Below are 11,560 nucleotides of genomic sequence, written 5' to 3' on the forward strand. Positions count from 1 at the left end.
AGCAAAAAGGTGCATCTCGGAATTGTGCTGATTTTAACATGTATCGATCGACTTTTAGCGCGACTAAGCAGAACAAAAGAATCGGTTGTCCTGCGTTTAGACTGTATTGAATGTTCTCGAATATTTACATTTGCTTCCAGTACATCAAAGGATGAAATACAAAACGTTATTGATAACCTGCGAAGGTCTTCATGACTTGGTACAACCATTATAGTCCGGCTCGTAATCTCAGACCACGATTTCTCCTCTGCTTCACATAAACTTTGGAACTCGATCTTTACCTTCTGATCTTCGACGCTCACATCCATTGGACATTGAAAAAAAAAAGACTCAAGAATACTTCTTTTCAATATTGACTTAATGTATATATGATACTGTTTATTGATCATCATATTCTTGTGTTAATTGTACATGTATATGCACATTACTAAAAGAGGTATATCCCAGCAAACACAAACTGTTTTGGTAAAATCGTCATAGTTTTGGTCAAAACTCTGAACCATTGAGTTATATTTAAAATGACAGGTATTATAACGCGTTTTTTAAATGTTTACATAAAAAGAACCACTACAACACTATTTTTAATGTGTTTAAAATGTTATTGTAAGATATTTTTAGCAAATATTTTTGCAAGCTATTTTGTCAACACTTAACTAAAATTATGTTAGAATGTTTTGCAGTAAGTTTTTACAAATGTTTTGCATATTAAAACGTTGTATACTCTTTATAAACACTTTCAATTGTTCTGCGTTTGCTGGGATATAATGTTTTTGTGTTTTTTTGTATTATATATAATATTCTATTATGTTTTTATGTTTTATAGCGCCATGTGTTAGATTTATTTCTAGATAAATGCCGTGTTGCATGTTATTAAAACGTTGTATACTCTTTATATACACTTTATAGAACCCAACAATATTACGATTTCTGTCAATTATTCTGTGTTTGCTGGGATATAATGTTTATGTATTATAATTCTATTGTGTTTTTATGTTTTACAGCGCTTTGGGTTAGATGTATTTCTAGATGAATGCCGCTTTCCAAATACTTCTATTTCTATTCTAATTTAAAAGGTGTATCGCCTATCGGTGTAATCAACCTTGTTGAGCCACTGCTAATGTTGTGCCCGTCAAGCAACCTTTCGATAAATAAGTTAGCCCATCACTGCTGCAAGCTAAGATAATGTTTCCATGACACACTAGGCTACCCAACCTGTAGTGGAAAATGAAAATGTTACAATCTTAGCTTAACGTTTACAATTAGATATTAGAGAGTTTACGAAATGGAATTTGAAAATTTACTTCAGCTATAAAGGCAACTTTGCTCGGTTTTACTTCAACGCAAACGTCTTATTGGTTGTCGCTTAAACATATGTATCAATATGCTCCCTTTTGTTTGGTAAAGTGGGTTATTGGTCATACTTCCAATACAAAAGACTCTACCTTGGGCGCTTCGTTTGAATAAACATGAATGTACTCGCCAGGCGATGACCTTCTTTACAGGGATTATGTCGGGAGCCAGCGCTAATCGCCTTATCATATTATTTTTAAACTTGCTATAATGTTTCGATTAAATAGTCTTATGAAAATACCCATATTATTTAATAAAGGCTCAATTGTTAAAGTTAAAATTGCCTTTGTCAATTTCATATTTCCATTTTACAACTCACAGCGTAATGAGACACCAATTATTTCTTTCGTTTCCCTCGTTATCTGTCTCACCCTCCCCGTCCCCTCATGTTTCAGTGTTTTCCCTCCCCTCCCGTCTACATATTCTTCATAGGAGTAGATCGGGGGGGGGGGGGTTAAATCCCTCCAATATTTTGCCAGTGGGGATGGTCCATACAATCATTCCCCCAATGTTGACGCCTGTATGTGGGTTTCTGACTAAACTTTGGCCATTTTAGCCCCCAAAGCCCAATTCACGCGCATTTGTACCATAAACTTATTCTGTCGCCAAATGATATCGGATTCACTTATTTCAAGATTTTTTTCTCCAAAAACTAAGCTAGGGGGCTGTGCAATAACAATCCTCCGCCCATTTCAACATGTTTTTGATAAAAAAAAAATTGGCCCGCTCTCTTGGCAACCCACCCAAAAATGCTTGCCCACCCAGCCCCCTCCCTCACCCCTTGCGCATGCCAAATTTTGAGGAACCCGATTTGCAAACCTTAATTGTCTAAACATAAATACGAGCTTGGCGATCAGTAATTATGCCATAAATTTTGTCCCATAAGTGTGTGGCAAAAAACTCTTTCCCCCTTTGATTTTACCAAATTTGCTTGACACCCCCCCCCCCCACATCCATTCGATCTGTCCAAAAGTGCTTGCCTCCTTTTTATTTTCAACAAATCGCTTGCTCCTCTTTTGACCTGTCAAAATGCTTGCAACACCCCCTCCACACACACACCACCACCACCACCAAACCATCACCCCCACACCCCACACCCTCAAACACCCTTTTTTTTGTCCTGCCGATTGAGGTCACTTCAAGGTCAGATCAGAGGTCACTTCAAGGTTATTGCTGGACTTCGTGGCCTTGTAAGGCTACAATATATCTAGTTTGTGGTTTGGTTTTAGGTAAAAACGTTTTAATAACACAAAATATTTTGTATCAAAATACACTGCAGCAGCATTTTTAAAAATGTCGTCAAAACGTTATTGTAAAATAATTTCTGGAAACAGTTTTCCCCAACTATTTTGTTATCACATAACATTATATTAGAATATTTTGCAGTACGTTTTCAACAAAAAATTAATGCTATGAAGACGTTTTATACCTTTTATGTAACACGACATTTAAACTTGTTCACTTGCAACGTTTTCTAACCTTTTGAGCTTGCACACAAATTTGGGTGAAGTAAGCAAAATTCTTCATACGTCTGCCGTGCATCAATTATTTCTTCTGTACGCTTGTTGTCTTGATTGTCATTTACATTGTCCTTGAGGAGATCCTGTAAGTCCTTGAAATGAAGCAAATCATGATGCTAATTACGTTAAAGGGCGTATCTATGAATAAATGATGTTTGAATTCACATGTTTGATACACGCCCGCATTTGTGATACTTAAAGGGTATATATATTGATCGGACAACATATCATTGGCAAGCTAATATTATGAGGACAATGAAAATGACTCCTTTTTTGAGAAAATAAGACGTTTAAAATTGATATTCTACAAAAAACAACTGTAAGCGGATTTGACCTAGAAAAGGTTTGACGTCATAAAATGAAATGTGCCCGCTTTGAGAGAATGGACTGTAAGCACTCTCAATGCACAGAACGTATACTGTTGGTGTTCTCAGAAAAAATCTGAATCAAGTATAACAAATTTAATGGTTTTTAAACATTATGGATAAAATCAGCCGCTTCTTTATTATATATTAGTAAATTGTGATATTACAATTGAATACCTGAATGGAAAAAGGGCCCAACTGCAATGTTTTACAAAAATGAGTTAGACCCAGCATTTTATTGCCAGCAGATTGTTCTTCCTTGTGTGTGAAAGATGAGCTAAAATCCACTCTCTAAATAGTCTTGCACATACACTTAATTATGTTTTTCATGGAAGAAAGGCCCAACTCGGCTGGCTCTTTGTGTCCTTGATCAAGGCACTTCACTCTACTTGCTTAGTGCTTCGGAGGGCACTTTAAGCTGTCGGTCCCGTGTACATGCATATTTTCTCACATTAATGTAGTGTGCACGTTAAAGAACGTCACAGGCTATTCGTAAAGAGCAGGGGATCATCCCGGTACTGTTGACTGTACTTCAAAATACACTCAGCTACTCTAGGTTCCAGAGTAAAAATAAGTACAGCTTGTCTGTACGCAGTGCGTAATACTCATACATATGAGGTCAGCACTAATAAGGAAGAAGAAGAAGAACTCCGTGGAGTTGGGCCCTTCTTCCACAAATATTTGGTTTAAAAGGAATTTTGTTCATCAATGAAATCTGTTTTTCACTACAATAAACTTTCTTGCTAACATGTTACATGCTTCTACTTGTGCAATTAATGGATAATTACCAAATTTCTGTAGATATTTATAACACATCTACTTACAGAACTGGTACTTGCAGTATATATTAGTGATTTTGAATGTATATGTAATATTGTATGTTCGTTTATTCAAAGTCTCCTGTACCGTTGCCGTGGAAACATTATCTATAATTTTGAATGTATGTAATATTGTATGTTCGTGTATTAAAGGTCACCTGAAGATGAAAACATTCTGCCTATAAAACTTTTCCAAATATTAATTTTTTTCTGAATATCTCAAAAACAGTTTTGATGGAGTTGGCCCCTTCTTCCACTCAGGTATTCAATTCATATCGTTATCAACACAGAGTGCCGAATACGCAAAATTGTTGTTCTGAGTAAACGGCGTTTGAAAATATTGGTACCATTCCATTGGTCCTTCTAAAAATTTAGAACATTCGTGAGCACTCATTTGAAATGTATATTATAGAATTGAATGCACACGAATTATTTGTAATACTTACATGTTCTGAAACAATCGATATATCCCTCAAAACGCGTTTTAACAGCTATTCGGCTTTATGCTATATCCAAAATGTCTCTACCACTGCGCAAAGAGTCGTATTCGGGGTTGAATACGCACTCAACTACGTGTAAACCATTTGAGGCTTTTGTGTAGAAATTACTGGTTGTCCTAAAGCTATGTAGACTTAATTTGGTATAAGTTATAAATAGTCATTGCTGTAATATTTAGCAAAAACGCGAGGATTTTAAAGCAGAAATAACAATATTGACCTATATTTTACGTATGATTTTCTGGGATTTCCCAATTTTACGAGAGCGCACTCACATTATTTAGCCATAGCAATATAATGTGGAGAATGTTTGTACTTATTTTGGCATCACTGGATAGAAGATACTTGGATAGAAGATACGTTGGTATCAAATATAACAGTATAGGATATTTATTGGAAATTCGGGGTTTCCAGCTATACAATACTATAGATCAACCTGATTTGTACAGCTAAGTATACGATTCGTCTCTTTGCCGAATTCACTTATCGCACTAAAGGTGCGATTCGTCCAATTCAAAATTTCAATAACTACGTCGGGGAGTAAGATTTACCATTAATTTTTGGTGGAAATAAAAATAACCTGAAACATAATCATAAGCATATAATAACTCAATTTGCTCAAAATTCTCAATTCGTCACTCTGCCGAATTCATAACGATATGTATATCAACATCATGAGAAATATTTGGACTAAAAAATAAAAAAATATTCTGTGCTTAGAATTTGAACGTAATCAATATTGTATTTATTATGCAAATAAACAATTTCAATGGACCGATAGCTAACCTTTTGTCGACCATTGAAGGTCGCGCATTTATACATGAATGAACATGAAAAGAGCTCAAGGCACATGTGTTTATATCGTGAACATAGAGGAATCCCATTCTTGATATTGGTATGGTTTATTCTATCTTACGTTGTTTTATGTGTAGTAATATGCTTAAATGAAAAGGTGTTCGGGATTAACCCATTCTCCCCTATAGTATCCGCTTCATTTACTTACGTCATTCAGCCCGCTACCTTGAAAATTAATTTCGCTTCGAACGGCGTACGAGCCCGAATTTTACCAAAACAATTTCTCTTTTTTCAGGAGAAATATGCAATAAAAAATTGCAACGAGTGTCAACTTGTAATGTAATAATTATTCTCTTCGAATGGAGTTGAACTTGTTTTTTCAATAGATATACCCTTTAAATGTAATACAGTCATGGACAAAAGTTTGGAATATTTTTTATTTTTGTATCAAATGCAGTTTACAATCATATTAGCAACAAGTTTATTGTTCTGGAATAGTGCTCAGTTGAAGTTAATTGAAAGATACCAATGTCCTTTGATGTTTATATCACATAGTTTGTCAATTAAACAAAGAATTACCTGAAGAAGCGCATTACAATGGAAGGATCACACAATCGCAACACTTTTGGCGGTCTCTTTGTATCACAAAATGAGATTAAAGACACTAGCAAACTTTATTGTTTAAACAAAAAATTTAACTCTCACTGCTCGTAAGTCTCTTGCTTGAGAAAACATAACTCAACATTTGGTGTGTCCACCCCATGTCAGCTCAAGGTCATGTACGCAACATGACATTCCCCAGACCAGGTTTGCCAAGGTTCCTTGTGGAATATCTCGCCAGCAAGCAAAGAGGGCATGTCTAAGTTCCTGCAGGGTGATTGTTTGGTTGTCCTTGTTACCTAACCTGCTGGATATATCTGCCCATAAGTTCTCCATAGCGTTCATATCCGGGCTCAAAGCCGACCAGTCCAGGTGTTCTACATTCTCATTTTCAAGGAATTCCCTCACGTGTTAGACTCGCCGTGGTGTTGTCATCTTCGATCACGAAATTGTTTCCGAAGTATGTTCTTTCAAACGGAAGCATAACCGTATCAAGAACATGCAGGTATCGTTCCTGGTTCATGCGTTCTTCTAGCAGGTAGAGATGTGATTTCGAACTACTGTGAAATGCTCCCCATACTGTGATTCCACCACCATCTCCCTGGACTCTAGACAGGATACAATCCTCGTGCAGGCCTTGACCAACCTGTCTTCGGACCTTGAATCGGCTATCTTGTCTGTAGGGGAGGAATCGGGCCTCGTCACTGAAGATCACATTACGCCAGTGGCCTACTGTCAAATTCCGATGTCTCTGTGACCAAAGCAAGCGCGCATGCCGATGTCTTTGCATAAGTATCGACGTTCCTATTGGTCGTCTTGCGCGAAAACCTGCACTAACCAGTCTATTGTTCACAGGTTTCCTGGTAACAGGCGCGTTTATGGACCTCAGCCATTCTGTTCGTAGCCGCGATGCAGACTTCAAGCCGCCATTGTGGCAAAGTCACAGGAGAGATTGGTCTTCCCTGACGGGTGTCGTTCGGGGCCGACCGGACCTGGGTCTAGATGTAGTAGTTCCGGTCTCTCGACGTCTCTTCACCTATATGGAATTCCTAATGCGGCACCAATATCCTTCTGTTTGTAGCCGCGATTACGTAAGTCAACGACGCGGGCGTACAAATCTGCGCTCAACTTGCACCCTATGATCAGAAATATCGTATACAACAGACAGATGCAACAAAGTAAAGCTGGTTTCTTCACACGGTAATGCAAAAACCAAAAACCTTATGAATCATATCGCTAAAATAACTGCAAAAAGGATACCCGATGGTTCATTGGTCAGGCATGAGAAGGCATTGTCCTACATTACGTATTGTGTGGTATGGAATGGTACCTAAGACCTTGGCAGACACCCGTGATCCATTTTGCATGGCTGACGGGTCATTGATGGTAAGAAATCTGCACTTAATAACAGGGCTATGCAAAGAAATAAAAATATTCCAAACTTTTGTCCATGACTGTAGTATCCCCCATCAAATAATTATTATTTTAACCCGAGCATTATGTCTGTTATATGGCACGCCGCACCGGACAAACTATTGTTCACAATGTCTGATAAACAGTACCAAATATATAGGGTTTCGAGCTTAGGAGTTTTGTAGAGCCGAGTTTTGGGAGGGAATGTGACATATATGGCACATACGCTTTTGGTAATGCATGCCAATAAGCTAGTGCGATGTGGCTAAATTATGCCTTCTCAACTAGTTTATTTGAAGAGCCAAGTGGGAAATTTTAGTGATCATGAAGTGCCAACATATTAAGGGAGGATTTTGCGAGAGAGCACGTGCGCACCTGAACGCATATCGGGTAGGGTCCAGGGGCATGTAATGGCCCCTGGAGGTGTCCAGTGTGAAAGCCCCAGCCGCGGGGGTCCAGGGGGCAGCGTCCCCGTAAGCTCTGAGATTTTAGGGCTTTCTAAATGCTCAGATGTGGTATTTTCACCATCTTTGGTTTAAAATTTATGTGAAAAAAATTATATAGTAAATTTACCGTGTGTCACTTCGTGCGCCACTCGACTAACTCCAAGCGCCACAAGTGCCCCTTTGCTTCCAATGGACATTTTATTGTGCAATGTCATTGTACAAGGAATACATCAAAAAAAATTCCACATAGCCCTCGAATGAAAAATATTTAATTATCTTTCTAATCACTCAAAAAGCATTATGTGTAAATTTTACATCCGAACTAGAGGCTATTAAATTTTTACGAGCCTTTTTATTTTACATGTAAAGCCTATGGGGTGACGATTAGAAATGGACAGCAATATTGAAAATCCCTCATGCATTTTGGGCCATTTTAGACACTAAACGTCTCATACCAGTTCTTGGACAACACCCGGCCCTCCCGGGACAAATTTATCGTAAAATCCCTGGTTACATGACGTTAAGTTCCGGACCATCCCCGCAAAGCCAATAATACGTCTCGAGGCATTTGACAATCCCGTGCAGTCGATATGCGCAAAAGTTTGTATGTAGTGGAACTATCCATACTTGACCATGAAATATGAATTGTTGTGGGTGTTTATATATGCCAAATACGGGTTTTACCACCCTACACGGGTTTTACTGCCCTATACGGGGTTAACACCCTACTGAGGTATGCCGACAGCCAGAAATTACAACTCACAAATTCAATGTCCAAATCAACCAAAGAAAATTTAGAAAACAAGCTTTTTTCGTGGATATCTGTTCAACCATACCCTAAAAAAGGATCATCATGCTAAAATCACGAAATGTCCCTTTACCTGAGGATAACATTAAAGATGGATATTGATTTGCAAAGCCATGTAGTTACTGGGCGTATATTTCTTGTTTTTTTGGATTGACTTGGGATACGACTTCATGCATGGAAACGTAACGTAACGTAACGTAACGTAACGTAACGTAACATAACATAACATAACATAACATAACATAAACATAACATAACATAACATAACATAACATAACATAACATAACATAACATAACATAACATAACATAAGAAAACGTATAATGTAAGTTCGTAACGTAACATATTATATACATACACACAATATGCCAAGTGTGCCATATCACTACCATATCTACAGAAGAATTATAATTATAAAGCTGACTTATCAGGTCGAGGGATGTGGGTCATCACACATAAAAGGAGATGAAAAAGCATGAAATTTTTGAATATCCTATACTTTTGTACTGAGCAAGTATATATGCAAAAATAGCTGGAAATAAAAAAAAAAAAAGCACAAGGATTCCTCAGAATTATTACAAAAACCACAAAATGGGGAATCAATTCTACCAACTTTCTGACGACCTTTTATAACCTTTTGCGAATGATGTCGAAAACATTTTGTGTTTGCTGGGATATTATCATTGTTCACCTGAAAATATAATCAAATTAATCTATTATTTTACACCCATATTTGGGTGGTGAGTGGGACAAAAATATCCTTCTGGTGTGATATACAAAAGACAAATGATACCAAATACTAAACTATGAAACAAAGCTAGCCAATACTGACTGAAGCAAGAAGGCTGACAAATACGCCGTATCTATAGCAAATTCCCTCAAAATATAATCCCCAAGGGCACGGCACTGAAACCCAATGAGCATTATGAATAACCAAGAACTTTGCAAGGAAGATCCTTAGTCAGTCGGAGTAGTTTAATATGTAGGCACATAATCTGATTGGACAATCGCATAAAATAATATTCAACTGACTAAGAATGAGAAAGATAGGAATTTTTGTCGTAGTGGATACCGGCTGTGTCGGCATCCTTTACTCAAAATCTATCACAGGGTAGAGGATAGAAAAAACAAAAATTCCTATCGTGTTTAACTTTTCTTATTTCTCACAAACTTGAAATTGCTTACCGAGAGGAAGCTTTCATCCAGTATTCTCTTGGACGTCTTCAGCCCCAATATTTGGATCGTGGGGGCGCTGTTGGCTATTCTGAGCCACTGACACCAGTAGCACCAGTTCCTATCGTTTATTTTCTAATTAACAAAAAGAAATGAGCAAACGTGCAATATTGAGTTCCTATTACTCAAAGTACGACCTTGACCTTAGAAGTCCCGTTAACTGCTTAAGTAATTTGGAGTCCTAAAAATATTCATACATTCAAATGTTCAAACATTATTATCTATAGACAGATAATGGGACAAAGAGACACGAACTTTGAGATTCACCTGTTAATTGCCATTACCATCTTTCAATATATAAGCAATAAATCTTAGGTTAAGAATGTGTTATAAGCATATTCAGCATTAAACTCGTTATAAAACTAATAAAGTTATTTAGCATTAGTAACAAATCGATTAAATTGTTATGAATTCATTCCAAAGGCAAAGAAATCATCAAAATAATTAAATCATCCACCCAAGCACAACAATCTGGATGAGCTTGCTAAAACCGTCTCCACCCCAGTGGCGTAGCCAGGATTTGTTCAGAGGGTGGGCATAAGGGGCAGGGCAAATTACAAGGGAGCAAACATTGACGAAAATTATCAAAAATGGGTTAAAAAGTACCCAAAAAAAATGGTTGAAATTTTTAAATATTAGGGCGGCCAACACGGGGGCCAACATCCCTCAGGAGGTTAGACTTCTCACAGAAAGGGTAGATGCCCCCTTCCCCTTGGCTACGCCACTGCCCCCCGCCCCATCTACGCATATATGATTATGCAATATGCAATGCATAGTATGCATACCCACCTTGTATTCTCCATCTTTTTCTTGCAATTCTTCAGATTGAATTACGGCGCTGATTGCCAATGCGAAGAGCATCAGGAAAACAAGTACCATATAAAGACGAGTCATCGTGATGCTGTTTGACTGCTCAAAAAAGCTCCAAATACTCTGCAGGAATATTATTCGTAGTGGTGTCTGCTATGCCGTTGCAAGAAATTGAATAATCTAAATATGGAATTTCAATCTAAAAGTTGAGAGATCAGTGTAACTAGACAGAGCGTGAGCTGATGCAGATTATCATACTTCTGCCACAAACAAGTAACTATATATAGGCCCTATAGTACGTTTTCTAATGTTTATCAGAATCACCGACAATGGACATAATTGAAGACCGAATTAAAAAGATCGGTTTGCGTCTGACGTCAGGACAAAGGCGTGGCATGATTGGTTGCTGACCTGCTCAGTACGGATTTTTTAGTCTGGTTGACAGGACGCCATACGCAAGCTAGTCTTTTAATTCAGTCTTCAATCATAGTCTACATCAGAACATTATACCGTCCCATAATGCATTGCCATTGTGCCAAATCACATCATAATTGCAATCATTATCTCAAACGTTTATCAGAGTTGCTGCTGCCTAAAGATATAAAGGTGATCTTAGCATATCAAGCTACTCGCAAGAAAGATACACACAGAAGGATAAAGATATCCTTACACAGCCTTACCCCACCCCCTCACTTTTTCCTTTTTCCTATTAAAATTGAGATTTTGTATCGTTTAGAGGTTATGAACGAAAAAGTGATAGGCTCATCCCAAATTGTGGTATATTCCACATACCGTTCTGTGGGCCATTGTAAAACATGTTTTTACTTCTAATATCAAAACTGCTATTGGAATTTATTTTGGATAAAAATAATTGTATTATTTTGGTATAGGCCTCAATGTCATGT

General features: G+C 37.5%; 1 protein-coding gene across 2 annotated transcripts; it reads right to left on the reverse strand.

Moving 5' to 3' along the window:
- Positions 1–352: 352 nt before the first annotated feature.
- On the reverse strand, positions 353–10,921 carry LOC140168482 (uncharacterized). 2 transcript variants are annotated; one of them, XM_072191885.1, is made up of 4 exons: positions 10,635–10,921; positions 9,798–9,920; positions 2,830–2,953; positions 353–1,212 (listed from the first exon to the last, which is right to left on the reverse strand). In XM_072191885.1, exons 1-4 carry the CDS (start codon positions 10,737–10,739, stop codon positions 1,199–1,201), a joined length of 366 nt encoding a protein of 121 aa, XP_072047986.1. In that variant the 5' UTR covers positions 10,740–10,921; the 3' UTR covers positions 353–1,198. The 2 variants fall into 2 exon arrangements, with proteins under 2 accessions (XP_072047986.1, XP_072047985.1); XM_072191884.1 differs by having other exon boundaries at positions 2,830–2,962; positions 10,635–10,918.
- Positions 10,922–11,560: the final 639 nt, after the last annotated feature.

This window comes from Amphiura filiformis, chromosome 13 (assembly GCF_039555335.1).
Source record: "Amphiura filiformis chromosome 13, Afil_fr2py, whole genome shotgun sequence".
Classification (NCBI taxonomy): domain Eukaryota; kingdom Metazoa; phylum Echinodermata; class Ophiuroidea; order Amphilepidida; family Amphiuridae; genus Amphiura; species Amphiura filiformis.